The sequence below is a fragment of the Typha angustifolia genome, chromosome 8 (assembly GCF_048772165.1).
Source record: "Typha angustifolia cultivar Huaian chromosome 8, ASM4877216v1, whole genome shotgun sequence".
Lineage (NCBI taxonomy): Eukaryota > Viridiplantae > Streptophyta > Magnoliopsida > Poales > Typhaceae > Typha > Typha angustifolia.
In genome coordinates, this window is record NC_133246.1 from 1720034 (window position 1) to 1745674 (window position 25641).

General features: G+C 44.0%; 7 protein-coding genes across 7 annotated transcripts; 3 read left to right on the forward strand and 4 right to left on the reverse strand.

Moving 5' to 3' along the window:
- Nucleotides 1-4: 4 nt before the first annotated feature.
- LOC140765936 (NADPH:quinone oxidoreductase) lies at nt 5-1579 on the reverse strand. Its single transcript, XM_073105274.1, has 3 exons — nt 1372-1579; nt 1092-1283; nt 5-520 (listed from the first exon to the last, which is right to left on the reverse strand). Exons 1-3 carry the CDS (start codon nt 1469-1471, stop codon nt 213-215), a joined length of 600 nt encoding a protein of 199 aa, XP_072961375.1. The 5' UTR covers nt 1472-1579; the 3' UTR covers nt 5-212.
- A 1356-nt stretch (nt 1580-2935) lies between these two features.
- LOC140765932 (AT-hook motif nuclear-localized protein 28-like) lies at nt 2936-4341 on the reverse strand. Its single transcript, XM_073105267.1, has one exon. It carries the CDS (start codon nt 4148-4150, stop codon nt 3353-3355), a length of 798 nt encoding a protein of 265 aa, XP_072961368.1. The 5' UTR covers nt 4151-4341; the 3' UTR covers nt 2936-3352.
- A 1550-nt stretch (nt 4342-5891) lies between these two features.
- Nucleotides 5892-7884, reverse strand: LOC140765927 (ABC transporter G family member 23). Its single transcript, XM_073105260.1, has one exon. The coding sequence runs from the start codon at nt 7842-7844 to the stop codon at nt 5979-5981; it is 1866 nt and encodes a 621-aa protein (XP_072961361.1). The 5' UTR covers nt 7845-7884; the 3' UTR covers nt 5892-5978.
- A 1614-nt stretch (nt 7885-9498) lies between these two features.
- Nucleotides 9499-12894, forward strand: LOC140765934 (uncharacterized). Its single transcript, XM_073105272.1, has 4 exons — nt 9499-9729; nt 9862-10001; nt 12061-12165; nt 12257-12894. The coding sequence occupies exons 1-4, from the start codon at nt 9712-9714 to the stop codon at nt 12681-12683; spliced, it is 690 nt and encodes a 229-aa protein (XP_072961373.1). The 5' UTR covers nt 9499-9711; the 3' UTR covers nt 12684-12894.
- Nucleotides 12895-13543: 649 nt separating this feature from the next.
- On the forward strand, nt 13544-16174 carry LOC140765929 (non-specific phospholipase C2-like). The gene is made up of 4 exons (XM_073105264.1): nt 13544-14252; nt 14795-15312; nt 15399-15578; nt 15697-16174. The coding sequence occupies exons 1-4, from the start codon at nt 13693-13695 to the stop codon at nt 16017-16019; spliced, it is 1581 nt and encodes a 526-aa protein (XP_072961365.1). The 5' UTR covers nt 13544-13692; the 3' UTR covers nt 16020-16174.
- A 129-nt stretch (nt 16175-16303) lies between these two features.
- LOC140765930 (aspartyl protease AED3-like) lies at nt 16304-17859 on the reverse strand. Its single transcript, XM_073105265.1, has one exon. It carries the CDS (start codon nt 17815-17817, stop codon nt 16468-16470), a length of 1350 nt encoding a protein of 449 aa, XP_072961366.1. The 5' UTR covers nt 17818-17859; the 3' UTR covers nt 16304-16467.
- Nucleotides 17860-19150: 1291 nt separating this feature from the next.
- On the forward strand, nt 19151-23628 carry LOC140766101 (hydroxyproline O-arabinosyltransferase NOD3-like). The gene is made up of 9 exons (XM_073105519.1): nt 19151-19375; nt 19595-20224; nt 20829-20896; nt 20990-21191; nt 21413-21510; nt 21617-21686; nt 21784-21855; nt 22042-22155; nt 23208-23628. Exons 2-9 carry the CDS (start codon nt 19805-19807, stop codon nt 23271-23273), a joined length of 1110 nt encoding a protein of 369 aa, XP_072961620.1. The 5' UTR covers nt 19151-19375; nt 19595-19804; the 3' UTR covers nt 23274-23628.
- Nucleotides 23629-25641: the final 2013 nt, after the last annotated feature.

Here is a 25641-nt window from a genome sequence, read left to right on the forward strand (position 1 = left end):
AAAATAGCGAATAAATACTCTTTTATTTATTAGTTCATCCAAATCATCTAACATGATTCCCCCAATTACATAGAAGAAATTGAGTTGATATGGCATCAACAAGATCTCTCTTTATCATAGTTTCAACAACAAAATGTAAACAAGAAGCATAGCATCAGCACAATATAGCTGAGATAGGTTACTTAAATGCAGTGATCTAGTGATCAAAAGATTCAACTTTTTTCACCCTTTAGCCTAAGGGTGAAAGCCTGCAATGATAGGATGATTTGCTTCAGCCGTTCTTTAATTTCAGGATCGATCAAATTCCCTTCGCTATCAAACTTTTGCGGAGGTTGGAACGCAGAGACAAACAGTTCTGGCTTATTAATGAAATGAAGATCTAGAAAAACTCCGACTTGGCGGAGATGGTATTGCGATCGTCCACCCCCGAACCCTCCTCCAGCACTCACAATAGCAGCAGGCTTGTCTGCCCAACAATTTGGGTACCTAGATGCCCAATCAATAGCATTCTTCAGAGGACCTGCATGAGCAACAGAGCAGAAATATCGATTGCACTTACTGCCTATAAATTTCCAACACTGAGACATTATTTATGCCTAACATTTTGCTTACTACTTTTATTTATCAACCTATCTCCTTGACATGCACTTGTCACAATGCTACAATTCGTATTACAGGTCATATGTCTAACAAACTAATCAAAACTAATATGCATATCTTCCAATTTCTAGTATGTCCTTTTTCGATGTATACATCACTCCCTATTGTAAAAGTACATATCTCAAATGGGCAAAAATATGCACTAAAATTATAGGATGCCTTTGTCTCTTATATTCCGAGATTATATGCACTAATTGAGTTATTCGTATAAGGCTAACAATATTAGCTACTGAATTTATCTAAACTTATTAACAAATACATAATGATGTATTCGATCACAGTAACAGTTTGACTAATGCTCTAATAGCAGCGTCAACTAATAAAAATAGATTCTTGGTCATATCCGCAAAAGTTCTCATCGACATAAACACAAACAGCTTCCGGACAATTCAGTATAACCAAACATATCGAGAATAGTACGATTTCTTTACCTGCAATAGAATAGTTATACTCCGGAGAAGCGAAAAGGTATCCATCGGCTTCGAGAATCTTCTTGCGAAACGCCTCCACCGCCGGCGGAAATGTGCCGTCGACCTCGAGATCCGTGTTGAGCAACGGGAGGGGCGCGATGTCGACGTGCTCCAACTCCACCCCGGGGATGGAGTCTTTGCAGAGCTCGACGGCTTTATCCCGAGAAGAAAGAATAAGATTAGCGCAGGGGGATAAGGTGAGACGAATAAGAATAACCAGAGAGGGGAATAGGGAGCTTGCCGGATCGGATGAGGCCACGGTTATAGGAGCCTTTCCGGAGAGAGCCACTGATGGCCGCCAACCTGATGACGGGCTTCGCCGCGAGTATTGCGCCTTCCATTTCTCGCTCTCTGATTTGGTTTCCTTCGTGTTTGCTGTTCGACTCCCGTATACCGTGCTTTTATAACTGTAAAAGGAAACGGCGTATAGAGGATAGAAGGATAAAGTCCGTCGTTTTAATAGAGAAAAAGAGAATAAGTAGCGAAAGCGAATAAAAACTAGTAATACGCTGGGTGTTTAGAATACAGACCAAGAGTAAGAATATCAAGTGAACCAAGTGGCTTCTTTGCAATTTGACAGGTCATTATTAAAATAAATAAATATTTTTTAAAAGCCTTTAGTTGGTTGAAGGTAGGAGGGGCCCATCTTAGCGTAGCATATCAACAATGGCTTATTTGCCAGGTCATTTCGGAATAAAGTTAGTAGTATTCACAGGAACACTGGAGAGGCATCTCCTTCAGATACTATTATTGCCTTTTAAGAAAGGAATCATGGACTTACTAAGTCCCGAACTAAATTAGTTAATTATATATTTTAATTATTAAATTATTATGAATATTTACTCTAATACAAAATACTGCCAATCGAATCCAAGAGTTGGAAACAGTCCGAGTCATTAATGACTAATAACTCCATTCAAAAGTCATCGGTTTTAACGATTCAAATGGATCTAATTCCCATTTGGGGGTTGGGGAGAACATGGACTTGAATGGTTGAATGTGATGGGATAGCAGCCAGTTTCTTTACAATTAGCCTTTTTTATTGACTAAAGGTCAAAAATTGCATCTCCGTGTTGTAATAACGTTGTAAGATTGGGAAAGGAGAATTCGTTATTAAAAATAATAATTAATGTATTATTTTATCTCAATTCAATATGATATATAGGAATAAATTTAGATTTTGACCTGGTAGTTGATTAGTCAACGGTCTTAGGCTAATTCCGGATAGAAACAAATCAAATGTCAATCGTTGTTATTGTAGAAGTTTCCAACGTCCTTAGACTAAGTATGGCTGCTTCGTTGAACGGAGTATTACTTTTTTAGATAAATTTATCAAAAAGCACCCTGTGTTTTATAATTATTTTAAATTGAGATTAAGACCATGAGAGGATAGCTAACCTTCAAACATTTCTGCCGACAGCTATCGGTTCCGGAAAAATCCGGAGGTCCCACCGGCCTCAAATAAACCTTACAAGAAAGTACACAGCGGAGCCCACGTTAGCCAAAAGTGGCAAACCCAATCAAGTTCGAGTACACCATCTCTCATCCCTGACGAGTAAAAGTGGAACACGGAGCAGCCGAAAGAAACTCCAACACACCTCCTCTGTTCCAAATCTTCTCTTTTCGCCATTGCCATCTTTCTTCGTCAAAAGAGACGAGGATTGCAGTACTAGATCTCTCTTTCTCTCTCTATATGTTTATATTCTCTTTCCCCCTTTCCCTTTTCCCCTTCTTTTTTTATCATCAAGTTACGGATGTGGCCATGTGGGTGCGTTATAGAAATTAAAAAGAAGTGTGAGGACCAAACTTTAATTTGACCAACTTGACTTCTGGAGTAGAACATAAGCAACCATTACAAATTGAGTTCAATATAGGGTGTTGTATGCAAAATTCAGCAAAGGAAAACCAACGAGCGAGTAGTAGTATTCACTAAAACATCCCATCTTAGTATGAAACAAGATAAAAAAAGAAATTAAAGGGGGAAAGAAAAATAGAAGGGCCAAGCTTTTACTGTCACTCGCCGTCTGATCTCTTCATACTCTTTAAGCCTGCATGGGGAGTTGGGGTGTTGTTCTTCTCTTCCCGAGGAAGGAGAAGATTTGCCACTATTTTGCTTTTTAGCCCTCGCACTATAAAAAAAATATAACGCCAAGTACCCTCTATTTTTTTCCCCTTCAAAGAAACAAGTTTGATGATTAAAAAAGAGAGTCTAATTTGCTTCATTAGTAGTGATGACTAGGAGGACGAGATGAAGAGGGCTGGGCCCACAAAACCCTCTCGTGGTGAGGGGTAACCTGACCGGAGGTGAACGGAATAACCCCACCGTAAACCTGCACCGGTTCAACCGCGGCGGCCGGCTTTATCTCTTCCTCTTCTTTCGCATCTGTTTCGTCTTCCTCCACCGGAGGTAGCCGGTAGAACTCCGGCTTCAAGAACGACGCAGCCACCACAACCACCGCAGTCGCCGCCGTCAGCGGCCCCGCCACCGTTCCCCCTATCACCTGCCCCTGCGCCCCCGCCAAGGAAACAGTGAAGGGGGATGAGCTCGCCGGGGACGGCAGGAAGCTCCCGGAGATGGAGAGGATGTCGAACCGGCCGTGGAGGGTTATGGTGGACGCCGGCGACGTGGGGTGGCGGAGCGCCACGTTGGCGACGGCGCCGGCTCCGCTGAGTACCGAGATGCCGACGCGGCGGCGAAGGGCGAAGGCGGATATGCTCCCGATGACATCGGCGCCGGCAGCGAGCTCAAAGACGACGGGCTGCATCGCCGACTCACTGTCCCGGGTGATCACCACGGGGGGCTTGGGCTTGTTCTTGGACCCGGGGGGCCGCCCCCGCGGCTTCTTCCCGGCGGAGGAGGAAGACGTCGACACAAGCGGCAGATGTGCCGGAGGCGGCGTGTCGCCGGAAGCGTGGGTTTTGCTCCCGCCGTCGTCGTCGTCGTCGGACACGTGGCTGCCCTCGCGTGCGTGGGAGAGAGGCACCATGGCATTGCTGGATCTACTAACGTACTCCGCCATTGAAAACCTTTTATAATATAATAGAAGTAAATAGTAGACGAAATCGGAGAAGATAATATTTTATATAGTGGAGACTGGAGTGAAAGAGATGGGATGCTATGGCTTTATATAGCCAGGAAAGAGACGGCAAGGCCTACGTGAGGTACGTTGCCCTCGCGGCTTTATCTTACGTTAAACTTCACCTGTACGCCATCCCAGCCGTGCGTTCGATGTGACTCCGAATCTTGATGTCGCGAAATTTGACACAACACCCTCTTTCTTCTTCCCAGTGATGCATTCCCAAATTCGTTTAAATCGTAGGGTGTGGATTTCGAGGCAGTAGAGTTACGGCGTGGGTCGAAACGTCTAATCGAAGGCCACCGAGCGAGAGAAAAAAACGTGGGGCCCCCCGGCTGGCTCTTACGTCACATCACCGGTCTCGGGTCGAGTTTTGCATGGTCAAAGTAGGGGATTTTGGGGGGAGTTATTAGTTGGACTCGTTGGTTATTACTCATTGGTGGGGGGGTTAAGCCGGCGGTTAAAGCTGCAGGATGGTTTAATTAGTGTGTGTGTGTGTGTGTTTGTTTGTGTGTGTTTGTGTTTGAGAGAGAGAGAGAGAGAGAGAGAGAGAGAGAGGTTTTGGCTCAAGATATCTATATGCCAAATTCTGATGAGAAATAGTAGTCGGATGATGCCCTGCTTTTACTGCCTCAACCGTAGAACGAGGCGAGGTCATGAGAAGATCGAGTGAGTTCCTCTTTAAAAGATACGAGCAGTTTTAGACTCATTAATTATGTACTTATTTTCTCCTTTATACTCTTCATAAGCATTATATTCCCTTTTATAAATTAAAAGCAAGAGCATCAAATCTCAAACTTCATCTCTCACCTTGATTTCAGTGACTAAAGTTTGACAATCCTTCACCCTATGTACATAACATGTAATACCTCTATAGTTAATTATTCTTTTAATAGACTAAACTCTCATGCGTTCTTCCGTTTTCATACATGTACTACTACTAGAAGCCTAAAACTGGAGGTAAATAAATTAAACCTCGGTTATATATAACAAGTTAACTCCACCACATACTATGAATAGAGTGGATGGCCAGGATGAGAGATGAAGTACTTGTACTTTGACTGCAAAAAGGGCGCACGCGAAAAATAGCCTGGAGTAAACTCGATCACAGCTGCATCCATCCGCCAAGACCTGCAGCTTTTACTGTTCTTCTATTGGTTTTAATAATTCTAGTTTTTTATATATATTTTTTCGTTCTTGCTCTCCCCTCTCTCTCTCTCTCTCTCTTTTTTTCCCCCACCTCTTGCATGCTTTTCCTTTTTCCAGTTTCCTCCCTTTGACTCCACTCACGGAATTGATGGGTTGAACTCTGCGCCGCAGTGGGATAGAGGCCAATAGAGAGCCGACGCGTGGAGTTACTGAGGCTGCAAGCGAGCGCGCATGGACGCCGGCCATCTCTTTCCACTTGACCCTTCACTGTTTGCAATATTTGCTTTCTTCGATTCTCTCTCTCTCCCCCCCTTCTTTTCTCTCTCTCTCTCTCTCAATATCGATCTGTTTTGTCTTGTCTAATCACCATGGGTCATGACTTACTAAGTAAAAAGTGCACGATTACCGAGGAGCTAATGTAATCAGATCGGCACCCCGATCGCGTGCAGGTCTGGTTGCAGAGAACTGCTGCATTCTGTAGACTAAAAAGGTTTTGGTCAAACGCGTATAACATTTCATGCGTTGGTCATAAATGTTCAACATAAATGAATTGATTTGATTTAAGAATATTTACACACAACATCCGACCGTTTTCACACCAAAGACGTTACTTTTTCATCTCTCACAGAGTTGTCCTGGAAGCCCTTCTTTGGAGTAGAATCCAACAGAGCACTCTGTAAACCAAGAAGAACCCACACATGATCCCCACGTTGACCCATCTCGTGTCCTTCTCCAAACCTCTCCCTCTCAAGATGTCGCCTCCAGTTAGCGTGCAAACGGAACGCCCACGCACTTGCTGCCAAGTGAAGCACTCCTGTCTAGCACTCCAGTACTCGTTGATGAGGAGGGAATCCAAAGGATACTTATAGAGTGAGACGTAGTACATGAAGATCCAATACTTTGGGATGCTCTCCTTCGGTATGAAGTATCCTGAGAAGAGGAAGAAAATCCCTAGGAATATAGATATGAGTGAGTTGCCTAGCATGAAGTCAGGTGAGATTGCACTCAGGAAGAGCACTAGAGAGCTAGCCATCAACACTATCAACCACACGACCAATACGAAGAACAGGAATGCAGTCAAGCTTGGATTGAGCCCTACTAGCCAATACACCGGCACGGCGAAGAGGAAGGCGACGACGAGCAAGAAGGGCAGGAAGACCGCCGTGTTTGCAAACATATAAGAGGATAGCCGATACATTCTACGAGATGATTCCCTCATGAGAACACGCCGTTCTTGGAGGAAGATAGGCAGTGCTTCGACTGTAGATGAGAGGAGGAAGCTAAGGCTGAAGGCAAAGAGGCCGAGCCTATTCGCGACGCCGTCGGCGTCGGTCTTGACATGCAAGTAGACGCTTCCTAACCCTAATCCACCCACGATTGCTTGCATCGTCCTTGCAGCAAATAACTGCTTAGTTCGATAGATAATTTTCCAAAATCTCCAAGCTAGTGAGGTTACCTCTTGCCATACGGAGCAGTAGTGGTCACGATCACGATTGTCTATATCCCCATCTAGAATTAAAAGCTCTTCATCCGAGCAATCTTCTTGCGAGAACTTTCTGTCGTAGTGCTCCTCCAGTTGCTGTGTGATCTCCATTGCGTACTCTAAAGGATTGAGTTGGGTCGGAATCTTTAGTCCCATACGTGATATGGTCTCTTCGAGTGACTTGAGACTGCCGTAGTGTGCTACAGTGCCATGCGACAGTAGCAGAAAAGTGGATACGTACCCAAGAATCCGATAACTAGGCTGGTGAATCGTGAGTATAAGTATTTGTGCCCTCGACTTAGCCATGGAAGCGAGTAGCTCAACCACTTGTAGGGCCGATCTACTATCCAACCCCGACGTCGGCTCGTCGACGAGAAGAACCGGCGGGTCGTGGATGACATCGACGGCGATCGACACGCGCTTTCGCTCTCCTCCCGATATCCCTCTGAATTCCTCGTCGCCGACGTAGCTATCGGCGATGTGATCGAGACCTAACTCTTGCATTAAGCTCATGACCCTCTCCTCCTTCTCCGACAAGCTCATGTCCTTGAGCCGGAACTTGGCCGTGAACATGAGGGTTTCTTTGACCGTGAGCAAAGGCAGGAGGTTGTCTTCTTGAGTGACGAAGCCGCACAGCTTGCGGAGTTGGGCAGGGCTAGTCATGAGCCGATCGTTGAGCGAGATGGATGTAGGGTTGAACTGGGACGCCTCGATGCGACCCGAGAGGATGCGAAGGAGAGTTGACTTCCCAGCCCCGCTCGGGCCGACGACGGCGAGGATCTCCGAGCTCCTCGCGGCGAAGGAGACGGAGGTTAGGATGCTCCCATTGCGAGGTACTCGGTAAGAGATGTTTGACACGATCAGTTTACGGGATGGGGTGATGGACTTGACAGAGGGAGGAGAGGAGTACTGGTAAAAGGAGGAAGACGGGGAGGTGGAGTCGGGTGGGGAGTCGGAGGTGGCGGAGAGGAAGGCGGAGTCGAGCTCGAGGCAGAGATTGTCCATCGTTTTTTAGTGCATTAAGATTGTGGGAATGGAGGGGGGGCTTAAAACAAGGGAGGAGAGATTTGAGTGGAGTTTTGGGCTACTACGCTGGTATAACCTAACAGGTTTGAAATCCGTTAGATGGAGGTTGGACCTAACTTGGAACCTCTAGGAATTGATTAAATTTCTTGGTAGCGTTAGGTCATCAATATTGTTTGACCGAGTTTTACAAAACTTATTCACATTTCGTGGGCCTGATGGATGAAGTCCATTTTACAATATACGGGCCTATTTTGGGGTTAAGAATCAATATCCAAGAAACATAGTCCCATTCAACAATTTAGATTGCTTAACAAGACACACAAATGACCGAAGAAAACGAGCACAGACACCACCCTTCAAATAAAAAATTGCAAGACTCATCAGAGAGCAACCAACAACTGCAACCACCACGAGTAGATGTTGATACTAACTAACTACTACCAGATGCCTTCTTCTTAGGTACATTCTCCCCGGCGCGGCCGCCGGAAGGCGGCGCTTTACTTTCCAAATTAACCCCTGCACTCGAAGCAACTTTACCCTGACCGCCGCCGCCGCCGCCGCCGCCGCCATTGGTTACATTCTCATGAGCTAACTCCTGGCATGGTTCTTGCTCCGCCACGTTGAAATCCAAAGGGAGAGCTTGAGATGCTTGTCTCCGGTGGCGAGGCATAATTAATCACTATAGAGTGAGAGAGATAGCTAGTAACAGTGTCCAGTACTACTCCTCCTCCTCCTACACTATGGTAGGTTAAATAGGCAAATAGTTGATGGGGGATGACTGGATGAAGGATGTTTTGGTGAGATGGGTGGAATGGGATTCTTTTGGAGGGGGTGAGGCGTTGGTTGGTGCAAATGAGGAGGGTGTGACATGGCCCTACACGTGTCAGTGGTGGCATCCACTCCCTTCCAAGTGTACGACCAATAATGGCCGTGATCGATCGCGATCTTGTCTGGGACAAGAGCTGGGGTTGGATCGACTTTGTGGCAATAATTAATGGCTCAAGTTTGTCACTTTTCCTCCGACTGCGTCTCCGAAGATGCTTTTGCTGTGTGTCCTGAGTCGTGGGAAGAGGGGAGTCGCACATTTGAATCATGGGCATTAACACCTCGTTCGGTGTTCGATTCGTTTGGTTGTGATTTTTTTTAGATTTGTTCGACTCGGCAAATAATTGCAAACCGGAGGAGGTAATTAAATTTATAACTGCGTTAATATACATGATGAACCGTTTAGTTAATTATTCAAAAAATTATATCTAAATTAACAAAGGATTTTAAACCCATGACTTTTATAATTAACAGGATAAGGATATTAAATTATCAGAAAGGATAAGGCTAAGCATCCTGCTTGTCCCACTGTGCGGCCAATCAGATACTAAAGATTGAAGATATACACAAACCTATCCATCTCCGGAGGAACACCAGACCTCCCCCGTGAGTCGGTGGATGCGTTTTTTTTTATTTTATTTATTTATTTATTTATTTTTGTGGATGCGTTTCCAACTACCGCCCTTTGCCTCGTCGCGCAAACCATAATCTATTAACTCAAATAATGGGATAAAGTGAGCGGAATTGGAATCTCCAGAAAATTTATTCCGTTTTTTATTCCCCGAATAAACCATCTTATCTGCCTCTTCTCCTTCCTTGCTCTTTCTTTGGTGTTCTCTAGCGGAGCCCCCCGCCCCCCAATTCGTCCCCCACCTTATCTATCTCCTTCCCCCTTCTCCTCACCCCCGTTGATGATCGAGAGGGAAGCATAATCTTTTTCCCTTCCCTTTTTACCCTTCCCCTTCCCCTTCCCCTTCCCCTTCCCCTTCCCGTCCTGCCCCATCTAAGCGCCTCCGGCTCAATGGCCACGGAGATCCCGGTATTCCATCTATTTTTTTGTCCAATAGCGCTAGATCGATCGATATCTTGTAGATCTGTGGAACTTTCGATGGAACTGAATTGGGTCGGTTGGGATTTGAGTGATTCTTGATCTCGGTGATGGTGATTTCAGGTGGGTGGTGAGGGGAAGGGGATCGGATGCGATGGGTCGAGTACGGTGGAGGAGGTGGATTTCGGGTTTTGTGCGATTTGTTTGGAGAAGATAATCTTGCAGGAGACGGCCATTGTAAAAGGTTGCGAGCATGCTTACTGGTTTGTCTAAAAACTTCTTCTTTTTAAAGTTGGAGTCTTTCTATACTTCTAGTTCTTGCTTATCTGGTGTATCTTTCTGCTTGCGATAGCAAATGTGTAATTTAGATCTAAGGACGGGGATTTCGGGATAACTGAGTTGGAATACATGTGTTGTTGATGAGAAAGTCAACCTGTGGAATTCTGGTATTTGAGGCAAATGGATTAGAGCTCGTCATATGCAACATAATAACATCACCATAACTTACAAGTATCAGCATTTTAGGCAGACATTAAGGCACAAGGATTGCTGTCATGCTGTGCTGCCATGGGTAGCATTACTTCCTGGATGACTTGTTGCCATGGTTATGTAGCTATCATTGGTGACTTATCTCATACGCTAATTGAATAGGGTAAAAGAGAGGAGAAATAGGGAGAGAGGAGTAAGGGATCAAAGTGATATTATTACTGCTCGCCATTGGAGAGCACCAACATCCACTGGATTGGTATGAAAGGATATGTAAGAAGTGTGGCTATCTCAACGTAGATAGAGGAGGGCAAAAGGTATCACTGTCCTCTTATAATTAGTTAAACCAGGTCTACCTAGGCAACCGGAGTTTTCCAAGATTGACGCAGCTAGAAGATTGAATATCTATCTGTCCTTCTTATTGACCTGATTTGCTCAAAAGCGTTATAAAATCTAGAAAATTGAACGCCTATCAGTCCTATTGATCTGATTTGCTCGAAAACATCATAAAAGGTGGTGAGTCAGCAACATAGCAAGGCGGCATGATAGTGTCTGTAAGATCGTTGGCCTTCAGTGGGCAGAATAGGTCTTGAGACGTGTCAAATCTTCAATTAGTTATGTTATATTCGAGAAGACAAGATTTCAAAAGACCCTGGGCAGTAGATGGGCAGACAAGGGGTTAGTTGACGTATAAGATGTATCTCTAAAATATATTCAATGAACTGACTGAACTCGAGGACTAATTGGACGCTTCTTAATTTTTCTTTTTACAACCATATTGGAAAAAGAGGAGTCTATTTCTATATAGGTCAACTTTAGTCTTAAAGTGCGTTTCCACAGTAAACTGCTAGCAGGAGGCAATTTCAATTAACCATTTTAAAAGGTCACTCGTGTACTATAATTCAGAATTTAAGTAGTTCAGACTTGAGATGTGTTTAGGAAGTGAAATTTAGCTTAGATGATAAGGTCCAAATGAATTGTATTAGTAAGAAATATGGAAATGATTGTATTCGTGGCAAGTTGGGCTTGAGAGTTGTCTATTGAGATCTAATTATCTCCAAATGAGACCACACAGGCGTTACTAAAGAAGAATGATTGTTAAACTAAAGGAGTCAAATGGTGGAGATGAAGACCAAAGATTATTCTATGTAATGTAGTTTTAAATGAAAGAGCTTTTCCATCTATAAGTTGAATAGCATAAAATCCTCATACTATCCCTAAGTAAGTGGAATAGTGATCTCCCACTCCTTAGTAAAGTTATGAAGAGTTAGTATTAGAAGTTTTTACTTTTCTTTTCTTTTTTGGGTTATTTGAACCTACACCTTTTCATTGATAATTGGCATTGCCAACTGCTCATATACTGGGAGATAGATATCATAAGGAAGATAATGGGCCTGTTATTTCTATATTTTTGTATGAGCCGTATTGAGTTATTAAGTACTTACATTATTAAGTCGTTAATCATAATAAGTTAATAACCTGCTAAACAGGTATTTTTATTTCTCTGAACCTTGCTGAGTTGTTGGTTATGCAGTTAAAGAGTTCTTAGTTGCTGTTTCTTCGATTAATAAGGAGCCTTATGAAAATTGAAGAGCATAAATTGAGGCTTCCTTGATATCCTCTTGAGCATGTTCTGGGGAGCTTATCATTAACCTTAGTTGTTGAATGTTCAATTCTATTGATGCAGAAATTGTACATTCAGGATAATTAGTTCTTAAACCTGAAAATTCAAATCAAGTCCAAGCAAAAGTTTTATATTAGAGTATATATATATATATTAGGTAATAATACTGCCTTTGATGCTAATGTTATTTGAGTACTGTCTGTTATGAGCAGTGTGACATGCATCCTTAGATGGGCATCTTACAATAAGAACCCTTCTTGTCCCCAATGCAAGCATCCATTTGAGTTTCTGAATGTTCACCGCTCGCTTGATGGCTGGTACGCTACCCTTTTGACCCCTTTATTGGAAAGAGTAGGCAGCTGTGCCTGAATTTGTCCCTGTAAAATAATCTACCGTTTCCTTTTGCAGTATTCATGACTACATGTTTGAGGAAAGTGTCTGCCTTCTGCTTAGAGCCACTTGGTTTGTGCCTTTGACAGTAGATCCTCGAGATGAGGTTTATGAAGAACTTGAAGATTTGTATCTATTTGAAGATGACGATCATGATGATGATCTCGAGGAAGCTTACTACATCAGCAGCTCATCTAGTATTCGAATTGGTAACAGGAGGTGGGGTGACAATGGTTATGTCAGGGCAGGAAGAAAGGAGGCACGACCCGTTACTCGCCAATTCATTGACGACTCTGATGCTGGTCCATCCCATGGCCCTAGAAAGAAAGAGGCATCGAAAGATGTGACAGGGAGACGTGCAAAGAGGGCTTTGAAGCGAGAAGCCGCAGACAAGGCAGCTGCGGCAAAGCACCAGCAACATTTGCAGAGGTTGGGCCGCAAGTAATCCTTGTTGTGAAGTATCATGCTGCTTCTGGCCGCGAATAATCTTCTTTCGGAAGCACAGCACAACGCCGCCCTTGTATAATGGCAACTCAGCCGCATATGTACAGAAATTTTAGCCTTCTTTAGTTGCGTTAGTTTCATCTGGCATTTAATCGCTGTTGTTACTGATTCTGGAGAATTTCAAATCTAATCTCCTTAGGATGTTCAAAGTTCATTGGGCTCTTTTAATTCTGTTGACTTGTGCACAGCAGAATCCTGCAATTAGCTTGCGGATAAAAGGAGAGTTTAACCGACAAGTTATGTTGTGGTCCTGGTTACTCCTAGGTTCAGCCCACCAATTTGGCTTCATATACTTGTGCTTCTATAAACATCATAACTTGATTGTTTTATAGCATATTAAACTAAACTCATCGGATGCTTGTACACAGTGGTTGTCATAGGAGATGGAATACACGCAACGCGCAAAAAAGCGTTATCATATCATATCCATCTTTGTGTTGTTGATGGTGAAAGACTTTGTACTTTGTAGGCAAGCTCTAATGGGACAAAGCGGGAACCGGATCCAAAGTAACGACAGGCTAAGTTATTTAAGGCCATTGCAGTGGGCCCCCATCCATCATGATCATCATCATCTACTACCTTGTGGGGAATTCCCTGCGTTATATCTTATGTAGACGCATCACCAAAGGTTATCTATCCCACACAACTACTCAACCAGACATGAATTAATCTCAGAATACTGGAATTTTAGTTAATACTCTTATTTATAGCTTCTCGCAGTAAAGAACCAGTAATTATATCCCACCTGTCCTCCGAAAGGATAGAGAACCACTATCCAATAAAAGCGCACCCCAAAAGGAAGGCTAGACTTAGTCACAACCATTCCCCTCGGTATTCGGGATTCCCTACACACACACACACACACACACACACACACACACTCTCTCTCTCTCTCTCTCCCTCTCTCTCTCTATTCCACTCCGAAGATAGAAAAGAGATAAGAAACAAGAATGGCGCAGCAAAGTAATCGTCGCCTCTCATGCTGCTTCTACCTTCTCTTACTCCTATTTGGGCCGCCGGCCCAAGCCGCCGGCCCAATCAAGACCGTGGTGGTGGTCGTCATGGAGAACCGCTCCTTCGACCACATGCTCGGCTGGATGAAGCGGCTCAACCCGGAGATCGACGGCGTCACGGGGACGGAGTCGAACCCGATCTCGGCCGCGGACCCGAACGCGAGCAGGGTCTACTTCAAGGACGGGGCGCACTTCGTGGATCCGGACCCGGGGCACTCGTTCCAGGCGATCCGGGAGCAGCTGTTCGGATCCGATGACACGTCGGCTTCCCCGGCGCCGATGAACGGGTTCGTGCAGAACGCGCGGTCGATGTCGGCGAACATGACGGATGCAGTCATGAACGGTTTCAGACCTGAGATGGTGGCGGTCTACAAGGCGCTGGTGGAGGAATTCGCGGTGGTCGACCGGTGGTTCGCGTCGGTCCCGGCCTCGACCCAGCCGAACCGCCTCTTCGTCCACTCCGCTACCTCCATGGGAGCCACCAGTAACAATCGCAGGTACATTTTATTAATTATCGAAAGCGATTTGAAATAATATAATCTCTCATCATGAGGTGGGCCCCAGAGTGGATGCCAAGCTTAACGATGGAAGAAAACTGTCGGTAGATCGATCGATGAATCGAGACAGAGAGAGAAAGAGAGAGATTTTAACTGGGGAACCCGCGTTAATATGTAACTTTTTGGAGATGGTGTAGTAGTAACAATAACTAGAGTTGAAAAAATGTCACACTATCACCCCTTCCATTCCATGTAGAAGAGTCATCATATGAAGTACTTTGTCAATGGTGGATGAGCTAATGATATATTTAATGACTTATTATTGCCGAGGAATGCTAGTTAGGCCAAGAAAGAAATCATGTGATTAATTAATTAGAACTTTTTGTATAGATGCTCAATGTTGGAATGATCATTATCTTAGAAATTAGAACCTTCAAATATCCTTTCATAATCAAGATCTGTACACAATTGCTTTTCTTTCTTCTTCTTTTTTTTTGTCCCCTTAGGAGAAAAATATTGACATTTGTTTAAGTACCTGGCAGTTTGCTGGTGAAGGGCTACCCCCAGAGGACTATATTTGATAACCTCGACGACGCAGGGTACTCCTTTGGCATCTACTACCAGGATCTACCAGCCACCCTCTTCTATCGCAACCTTCGCAAGCTCAAGTACCTCACCAAGTTCCATTCCTACGCCCTCGAGTTCAAGAACCACGCGAGAAAAGGATCTCTTCCCAACTACGCTGTCATCGAGCAGCACTACATGGACTCCAAGGCTCATCCTGCCAATGATGACCACCCTTCCCATGATGTATACCAAGGCCAAATGTTCATCAAGGAGATCTATGAAACCCTCCGTTCCAGCCCACAATGGAATCAGACCTTGTTAGTGATCACTTACGATGAGCATGGTGGCTTCTTTGATCACGTTCCTACGCCCGTCAGGGGTGTCCCGAGCCCTGACGGCATCGTCGGCCCGGAGCCCTTCTTCTTCACATTTAACCGATTGGGAGTACGAGTTCCGGCGATCATGGTGTCTCCTTGGATTGAAAAGGGTACTGGTAAGTTGGGGAAAACCAATGATAGATCTAATCGTTCAGCTAGTGACATACATCATGTTGATAATTTTCGTATGTTTTTGTTGCAGTTGTTCATGGTCCGAATGGTGTTCCATTTCCAACCTCAGAGTACGAGCATTCATCCATTCCTGCAACTGTTAAGAAGATCTTTGATCTACCATCACCTTACCTGACCAAGAGAGATGAATGGGCTGGAACCTTTGAAGGCATTGTGCAAACTAGGATTCAACCAAGGACGGATTGTCCAGGTGAGGATTTTCTTTTTCTTTTTCTTTTTTTCCAACAAAGAAAGAGTGGCATCTAGGATCATATATGATAGGCTATTATATATAAGTTGTTACTAACTATAATTCGTCATCAATGCAGTGGAACTCCCAATGCCCGTAAAGATCAGGGAGGGGGAAGCTAATGAGGAAGCCATGTTGAGCGAGTTCCAGCAAGAGCTCATGCAGCTTGCGTCGGTAATGAACGGCGATCATCTTCTAAAGAGCTTCGAGGAGAAGGTCATAAAGCAAATGAAAGTAAGAGAAGGCATAGCCTACATGAGGAACGCCGTCAGGCGATTCTTCGAAGCAGGCATGACTGCGACGAGGATGGGTGTTGATGAAGAACAAATCGTGCAGATGAGGCCATCTCTCACAACTAGGACCTCCTCCTCCTCCTCCTCCTCCTCTGGTTCTCATCCTTAATTAGCAACTGTGTATAATAATAAATTAAAGATGTCTAGTTATTTACATAGGTCTTGTAAAAGGCTCTACTTTAGCACCTCTAGTAATTAATTCCTGGTAGTAGATATTTCATTTGAGTTGAAGAATAACTACATGGCTGGATAGATTGCAATCTAGTAACACTCCAAATATCGAGCATGACTTTTTGGAATTATTCCGTACTCGAATCCTTTGGCAGCACTCGAGCATCGCTTGAAAGCTTAAAAGATTTACGAGACGATCCGCGTCACACTTAGATGCGATAATTACCACTAAACAGTCTTAATTGCAGAAGAATCCAAAAGCCGAAAACTAGAAAGAAGACAACGATAACAACAACATGAAACGCCAAATCTCGATCTAAGACAAACTCAGGAACGTGACTACGCGCTACACAACAATAGCGACTGAGAGCAGAGCCATCTCAATCTCAGGCAGCTGTGCAGCGCTCACGGGAGAAGCCAATCCTGGCATTGGGGACATCGAAGAGCACCCGGTGGTTCTGCTGCTGCATGTTGGCAATCACATTGAGCACGGAGTTTACCCCTTCCGGCGCCGCCGCCGCCATTGCCAGGCACGTGATGCCCCCCGCCGTGCTGTGGATGACGACGTTCTCCTCCGGCAGCGTCACCTCCATCGGTCCCGCGAACATGAACGTCACGGTGGGCACCGCCACACTCACGTTGTAGCACGTGTCGAACCCCCCGAGCGGCGGCGCCAGTGGCGCAGCTACCCGCCGCCGGAACTCGTCCCGCATCGCCGTGTAAGCCGGCGCCACCAGCCGGGTGAACATCGTCCCGGAGTCGACGATGGTCCCAGCCCCGGTGGCCGTGTCGAACGCGAGCGCCGACGCCGGGATCGGGACGACTCGCCGCCCGACTCGGATCCCGGTCATGTTGACATAGTAGAAGGAAGACCTCCTCGGATTGAATAGCAAAGGAGTCGTCTTTATGCGCAAAGGCTGGCCCTTTGGGCCGAGGCGAAGCGTGCCTGAGAAGTTCAAGGATTTAAAGCTAGGGAGGCAGTAGGAAAAGGTCGAAGCGTACATATTCTTGGTTTGGGACAAGAAAGAGAGCGGTCCGCGGCCGAGGCCGAGGAGCCCCTGAGGTGGAATAGAGCTTCCGGTGACCTTCTGCAAGCAACCGAAGGCGTAGGTGTTAATCACGTCGGACGCCAACGACAAGGAGTCCTGCGAGAGAACGGCTTGGACGGAGGAGGAGCCGTAGGTGAGGTTAAAGGCGCAAGAACTAATTTGGCAAGATGGGTTCGGGACTTGAGAGCATTGGGGAGAACCGCAGGGGATTTGGCGGAAGGTGGAGGAGAGGGATGGGGAGAAGGAGGCGGAGGCTGAGGAGCAGCCGACGCAGGAGGAGCAGGGGAACCACGCGGCGTCGTTGCTGGTGTCGAGGGCGGCGAGGAAGGACTGGGGAGGGGAACCGACACGGGCGCGGACGACGTAGTTGGGGATCTGGAGGAGCTGGCGGCCAGGGGCGATGGGGACGAAGGAGCGGTGGCCGCCACCGGCGGTGGCGAGGGAGCTGAGGAATTGGAGGCGGGAGGCGTCGCGGTCGTTCTGGGAGGTGAGGAAGGAGGCCCAGGAGGGGAAGGGGGAGGTGGGATGGAGAGGGGAGCACGGCCCGAAGGCATGGATGATGTGAAGGGTGGAGCCATGGTCCGCTGGGGTGGTGCAGGTGGTGGTCGTGGCTATGCAAGTGGAGGAGAGGAGGAGGAGGAAGAAGAAGAGAGACATGAGTGGAAGTGGAAGTGGAAGGATAGCCATTATTGAAGCGAAGTGGGATGTGCAGTGGAGAGTGGAAGTGAAGCTGGATATATAGAGGGAAACAGGGAGTGGAAGTGTATTTGGTAGTTGGTGACAATAGATGAAATGGAGGTGACCACTGAGCTTTCGATTCCCTCTCAGTTAAAAATCTATAAACTAAACAAGTTTAAACTATCGTAAAATATTACTCATTACTGTTAGATAACTTAATTATTAGTTAAAATTTAATAACTTTATATTAAACTTTTTTTAAGACGCTTTCTTATGTGAAAATGAAAGATGATAGACTTAAATGGTATGTCACGTATATACATCAAACCTTTTAAGACCATGGTAAGAAGTAGCAGTCCCATACGGTAGGAGTAAAAATAATTTACACAAAAATGGACCCTATTAATAAAAGAGTCCTTTAAAAGAACATACTACGTGATGGGTCCACTGGTCACAGTGACCCAGACCAAGAGAACATTAACTCGTAGAGTCATAGTACTCATCGGATGCCAATATCTCCCAATCAACCTCTGCCAAGTACACCAACTGCAGGAAATTCATGCATTTCTCCCCCTTCGTTCTACTTCTACCTCATGCACAGCCCGTGTGACGGTGTGAGTCGGGGGGAGGGGAAGCCAAAAATTGTTCAGCTGCATCGGTCCATACACCTCGCTCCAATCCCGACGAACCGGAAGACGCCACGTCGACACAGATCGATGATCTCATGTCACGTTACCGTTAGGATCTGGACAGCAGAATCCCTACAACATTCCCGCTCGTATTTACATAATATATATAAATTAACTAAGGCTAAGGTGGGCATGCATGTGAGCGAGAGGTGAAAAGTGGAAGAAGAAGCCAAAAGGAAGTGCACTTTCGAGATATTCTCCTGCGAATAAAAAAAAGTAGGATAAAGAAGGGGTGGGGGGGGGGGGGGAATGGGAGGGACAGGAATACCCAATCTTTTTCAAAAGTTCGTGAAGCTCAGATTGTTATTATACTTATATTTGATTATTAAAAAAAAAAAAAAGGGTAAAAGCTAAAAAAGTGGTGAAGCTTTTCCTCCCCTCCCTTCCCTTCCCATCTCTTCCTCTGGAGGATGTCTTGAAGTTTCGACAGGTATCTCGTGATTGCCAGCTCGGTGAAGTACAATAATCTATAGTATAATGTCTCAGCTAATAGTTCTTTACTGATAAAATGGGCTTTATATGCTGTAATAAATTCTCAGGGCTCATGGGCTTTTAATAAGCCTACCTATTTAGCCCGGCCCATTAGAGTCGCATTAGGATTTTTCTAGAAGCATGGTTGGTATCAACGTAAATATCTTCGAACGTAAAACGAGGAACCGGAGTGCCAAAATTTGTTGCTGAAGCATTGGCATCGGTTGTTTTCGAAGTTAAGAGAAGAATTGGGCCTTAGTTCTTGTTGTGTATAGTTTGAAAGATATAACTCTAGTATGTTCGGAAGTGGAGGCCTACAAGCATCTCTTCCCTTTTTGCTCGTTTACTTCTCGCCTCGCCTCCTCTCGGATCAAGCCCAGCGTCGCCGTGAAAATCTTCCCATTTTGGTATGCAATTTTTTTGGTTTTCTCCTTCAATTTTTCACTGATTAGTTAGTTAGTTAGTTAGTCCTTCCTCTCTCTTCTGTTTTGGCGATATATTGGGTTTACTAATGCCAAGGTTCTGATTAGTGCTTCACTTAGAATTGTTTTAGAAGGTTAAATCCTTGCAATTGTGCGTCCTGTCCCGTCTGTGCGGTTGTTTTAATGTGGGGTCTTTGCTTGTAGGAGTTTCGAGGCTGTGACTGCGTTTGATTAGGGTTTCTTGGCGACTCACTTGATGAGAAGTTTGTGATTTTTTGATGGTATAGACTAGATTTGCTTCTAGTTGGAAAATTATTACATAGGATAGAGCTGGATTTGGTCAAAAGTTCCCATCTTTGAGGCACCAATTTGTGGCGAAGCATCTGATGTTATGTGAATAGGTAGGCAGCAATAATGAATGGGAGGAAGAACACGGGGAAAGTATCCCCATTCTTGTTGGTCCTCTTGGCAATTGGGTTTTTCTTTGCCACCTACAACTTCCTCACAATAGTGATGCACAACCGGAGCGAAGATGCGGGGAGGGAATCGCTGGAGGGTGTCACCCAAGATTCCATTATTCAGAGGCCTGATGAGTTGACGAGGTTAGGGGAAAGGAGGAGGCCCAGGCCCTTCCATGTGGCCCTCACGGCGACGGATGCGCCATATAGTAAATGGCAGTGCCGGATAATGTACTACTGGTACAAGAAGATGAAGGACAGAGAGGGCTCAGAGTTGGGAGGGTTCACACGGGTGCTCCATTCAGGAAAGCCAGATAATTTGATGGAAGAGATCCCTACCTTCGTGGTGGATCCTCTCCCTGATGGTATGGATCGGGTGAGCATTTCTCATTTTATAGCAATCGTTATTTCTTCTGCTGCCTCTGTTGTTGGTTTGCATTCAAAATCTGATTTTGTAGATTATCAACTCTTGAACAAAATGCACTCTGTTCTCTCATTGTGTATCAACCCATGCATGACTGAAAATGTAGCAAACAATTTGTAGGAACAACCAACTTGAAGAATTTTGTGTTTTGCTGCTTACTGTCGTTTTCTTGTCATTATTAAGGAAGTTGTAGATGACAGAATTATGCTGAATAGAAATACGATAAAGTGTCATGGAAGTTTCAGTTCATGTCAACTATACCAGAACAAGGTCATGTACAATATAACCTCCAAGAGATTATCAGTCTGTTCATGTTCTTTTGACGAGAAGAGTTTGTCATTTGTCATTATCATGTTATAGAAGAGTTCTGACAAAATGTCTAGGTAGCTACTGCTTTTGCATAAGTTTTACAAAGTTCATAAGGAAAAAAGAAAATACTGTTCACTTAGTATGCAAAACTTGAGAAAAAGATGGCTTGCAGTAGATGTTTTTGTTGATTCACTTCTTAATTAGTTAAATTCTAAAGATGTTTGCATCTACTCAACATTTGTACCAGGGTTACATTGTCCTCAACAGACCTTGGGCTTTTGTACAGTGGCTGGAAAGAGCAAACATTGAAGAGGAGTGAGTACATGCGAATCCAGTTAGCTCTTGTCCTGTATTTATTGTTTATCTTTGTTCAGTGAAATGCTTGCATGACTGATGAAACTATTTTAGGTATATACTAATGGCGGAACCAGATCACATCATTGCTAACCCTCTACCAAACTTAGCTCGTGGAAATGACCCGGCAGGGTTTCCATTCTTCTATATTAGACCATCTAAAAATGAAAAGATCATAAGGAAGTTCTACCCAGAAGAAAAGGGCCCCGTCACAGATGTTGACCCTATTGGCAATTCTCCTGTTATTATCAAGAAGGTAGTTTCCAGTTGAAAAGTGATCTCCTCTGCAACTTGGTCGATTGTGAAGGACATTTTAGCTTGTTGGTTTTTTGGCATTCTAAAAGGGTCTATCTTTTCTCTCTTTCTGTACAACAATCTATTTTGTAGAAATTTACTGTGACTAGCAGAAGTTTTGCATACTTTTGTACTGTATTTAACTTTCTGTACTTTCTCTGTGAACAAATTGAACTACTCCAGTCCCAGCTGGAGAAGATTGCTCCTACTTGGATGAATGTTTCATTGAAAATGAAAGATGACCCAGAGACGGACAAAGCTTTCGGATGGGTTTTAGAAATGTGAGAACTACTTCTGCTACATATTCAGTTAATTATCTTATATATTTAGTTAGAGATCTATCTGATCCTTATCTATTTCATGTCTTTCTTTCCTGCTCATATCCAGGTATGCCTATGCTGTTGCCAGTGCATTGCATGGCGTGCGGCATATTCTGCGTAAAGATTTCATGATACAGGTAGAACTACTTCCTGTTTTGTTAAAAGATTAATTGTCAACATCTCAGTTATATGGTTTCTGAGTGTGCTTAAGTACCTTGAAAATGCCAATTGCAGCCCCCTTGGGACTTAAAGGTGGGAAACACATTTATCATCCACTATACTTATGGATGTGACTATTCATTAAAGGTAACTATATTCTGCTGGTAAGCATATATAATAGTTTAGCAGTAAAAGAGATCTCACGTTGATATGTCGGCCGCAGTTGAAGCTGTTCCCTGGACATTTTTCACATGATGATTTTATATGACAGTTCGTTAAACCCATCATCATGTTCTTGTTCATCATGATTTACTTCATGGAATTTTGTTTTAGGGTGAACTAACCTATGGAAAAGTTGGGGAGTGGCGCTTTGACAAAAGATCCTATCTCCGTGGCCCACCACCAAGAAATCTTTCATTGCCTCCTCCAAGAGTTCCTGAGAGTGTGGTATGTTTTACAGTTATCCAAATCTTTGAGAGTACCTTAACAACAAATTTTCAGCTTTATGAGACATCTTTCGCAGTCTTTTTACCTTCCTAATTTTTTAATTTCGGATTACGTATTAGAAATTGCGTCATTCTTATTATACTTGTTGGGCATTTCTCACTGGACTTGTATCTTTATCTCGCTACATTACCTTTGGTATCAACTGCGTAGTTGCCTATTAAAACACTTCCATAACAAGAAGAGGTACTTGCAGTCTTAGAATTTTGTCCTGATTTAGATTCTTTAGAGTAAACCTATTTGCCCATGTGTATCTTTGTATCATCAGCTTTGAAGTTAGACAATAGTAGGAGCTGCAATTTCCTTTAGTGAAAGCTAGTAATGTGCTCGTGCAAATGTAAGATGACATATACATTATTATGCTGCGAAATGATATAACTAATAATCATGAAAATGAAGAGAGCTATGTTGCTGTAATGACACTAGTATTTGCACTGGAACTTCATTAGATTAGCTTACCACCGCTCCCTTAGTTGCCTGTTTGTGCTTTATGATACCATATCCAAGCTATAATGCGGTGTACTGTTTTGCATGTAGATGACATTGATGTTATGACTGTGTGTAAATGTTTGATTATAGAGATAAAAATGGAATGAACTATTTATGAATATGTTGGCTTAGCTTGATCACATCGTGGCGAGGTTTGTCCATTAGTAGCTCTGATTGAAGAGGTGCCCTGAAAGAACTTCAAATCTCAGGTTAGCTAATAAAAGTAGAAGTTAATATTGTTTCAGTAGCCAATGAGCTATACAATCTAATCCTAAGCATACAAGAGCCAGAAAGGAGCTGCATTCAAGAAATAGTTGTTCGATGCAGTAGATATAGCTAGGTGGAAAAATAATTCTCTTGAGTCTCAACTCGAGATCTTGAACTTGTAGTGAATAAAATATTCAAAAATTTTGTGGAGCTTTATCGTTTACTTTGAATTGTTCTCCGCAAACCATACTACTAATTGTTGATTTCGTCGATACTTTCTTAATATGTCATTGAATCAGGTAACGCTGGTGAAAATGGTCAACGAGGCTACCGCTAATATTCCTGGATGGGATGATGGAAGCTAATGACATCCATGGAGGACTGCCCAAGGAGTCCACAGATACAGGAGTAATACATACAGAAACAAAAGGGTAGATGCCACTGAGCAAAACCTAAGCTGTTTCAACTGCTCTAGTGACTGTTCCGACAAGTTGAAGCAGCACTGATTGATTACCCTTGCATTTTGAGACGTCTTTCTTTTCCCTTTTTTTTTCACCTTTTTCAAATGAGTCTTGTAAAGGTGATATGCTGGTAGGTCTGGCTATATTCCCTGTAAATGTGACATAAAGCGAACCAACTCTCCTGCTAATCTCTTTTTTTAGCTTTGACTACTACACGAGTACACACTTGCAGTGAACACCACCCTGCGTTTGAGATCAATCATACGAAATTCTGGGCTTAGGCCCAATTCCTCGTCCCATCAGCCCAAACAGCCCTTATCCTTTGAAGTAAACTTTAAAATCACAAGTTGTTCTCAACTTTGAGCTATTGGAGTCAAGAATAGCAGCAGCAGCACAAAGAGAGACATTTGACTCGGATCATGCGTACACGTAACGCCAGGAGCTGGACTATATCGCTCATTCAAATCATATAGAAAAAAGTATATAAGAACATTATAATAATATCTTATCTTATTTACGTGGGACCCAGCAGTCACGTCAATGGCAGCTAAATATAAATATTTAAAAACAAAAAGAGTTCGAGAAATCAATCGCCGCTCGCTTTTTACAACTGGGGGGATACCTCCGGTCCCCTCCCAACCCTGCCATCGCGGGGCTCGAGGCCAGCTTGCCTCGGAAACCGCGATCCCGCCACTGAGATCCCTGCGACCCTTCTCCTTCCATGCCCCATGCTGCATCACCCCTTACATATCCGCCACGTACCCCTACTTATTTTCCTCGTGGAGCTAAAACGAATTAATTAATTCATATTTTTTTATTTTTTTAAAGAAAAAAAAAAAAAAAAAAAACGCCGACTCATCCGATCCCCGTACAACCCATGGAGGTTGGGTTTTGGGCTTTTGCTGCATTTCCTGCTACTTTGTCTCGGTAAAGAGTAAAGTAGTGCGATCTTCTCTAACGACAGTACGTATGAAGCTACGTAGAGTTAATACGCAGTCGATAAAGCTAGTCAAAATATATAGCCGTTGAGGGCCATCAAAGTACGTAGCCCACTTCTTCGTATATAGACCGAGGGCTTATTATTAATCTGCAAGCCCTCGAGGTAAAAGAAGGGAGCGAGGAATTTATTATAAGCTCGATAGGACAAAGTAGTGAGTACATTTAATGCACATCCATGACTAATTACTTCTCCGGCCATTTAAGGCAGATAACGACATACATATCTCGACGTAGCTTAAATAAATATAATCACCAGTTTTGACGAAGACGGAGAGGGGAGTTAAAAGTAGATGCTAGTATATAGGAACGTGGCACGCGTCATGACGTGGCCCCACCAATGATGTGATCTATCTCGAGCTTTCTCCTCCAGGAAGCTTGTCCTCATCTCGTTTAATCGCATCCATGTCTTCGATCGCCGCTCTCGTGTCTTGCATGCTTGGGATAGAAAAGAAATTTGAAGCCCATGTTTGTCATATTTGGCATCTCTCGCTTTCGTTGTACTGCTTTTGGAGCAACTGATCATCAATGTGTTTAACGTAAACAACTTTGGGGTTTGCAGGCTCTCTCACCAGTACTTACACATCTCTCTAATAATATCTTAAAAAGATTATCCCAGCATTACCTTGATAAGTGTGAGGTAATGTAGGGCTTAGAGGAAGGCTTTTTCGAAGACATGCCATTTTAATTTAGGAAGAATATAAAAGCTAAGGATCTTGATATTTTTAGACTACACACGAGTGCAATCACTATTATTTGAATAATATATATATATATATATATATGTACGATTAATATGCTGTCACGAACCAATCCCCTCTCCCAACTTGACAAGCAAATATATAATAATAACAAACAAAGCATCGTGGTCACGGAATATGATCCAAAACTCATCTTGTGAGATGGAGTTTTAGTTATTTTTATTTGTACCTCCCAACTTTAATTCCCCATTAATCTTTATCATCTTGTTATAAAGAAAAAGGTAGCCAAGGTATAAATCAAAAAGTCCACTCACAGACCTAACATTCGGTAGGGCAAAGGACTTGAGGGTGAGGGGTAAAAGGCCTAGCCTAGTATGCCTAGCTACCGTCTCCGTCTGACAAGGACCGGTTGCCTAAGTTCACCCACAGCCACAGGCCACAGGCCACAGGCCACAGGCCACGACCTAGGTGTGCGTGACTAGAGTAAGAGGGCAGGGCCCACCTGTAAACCTACCATTCATTGGACGTCAATAGGGGCTAAACGCAAGATGGAGGCAGCGAGCATTTCCATCGAA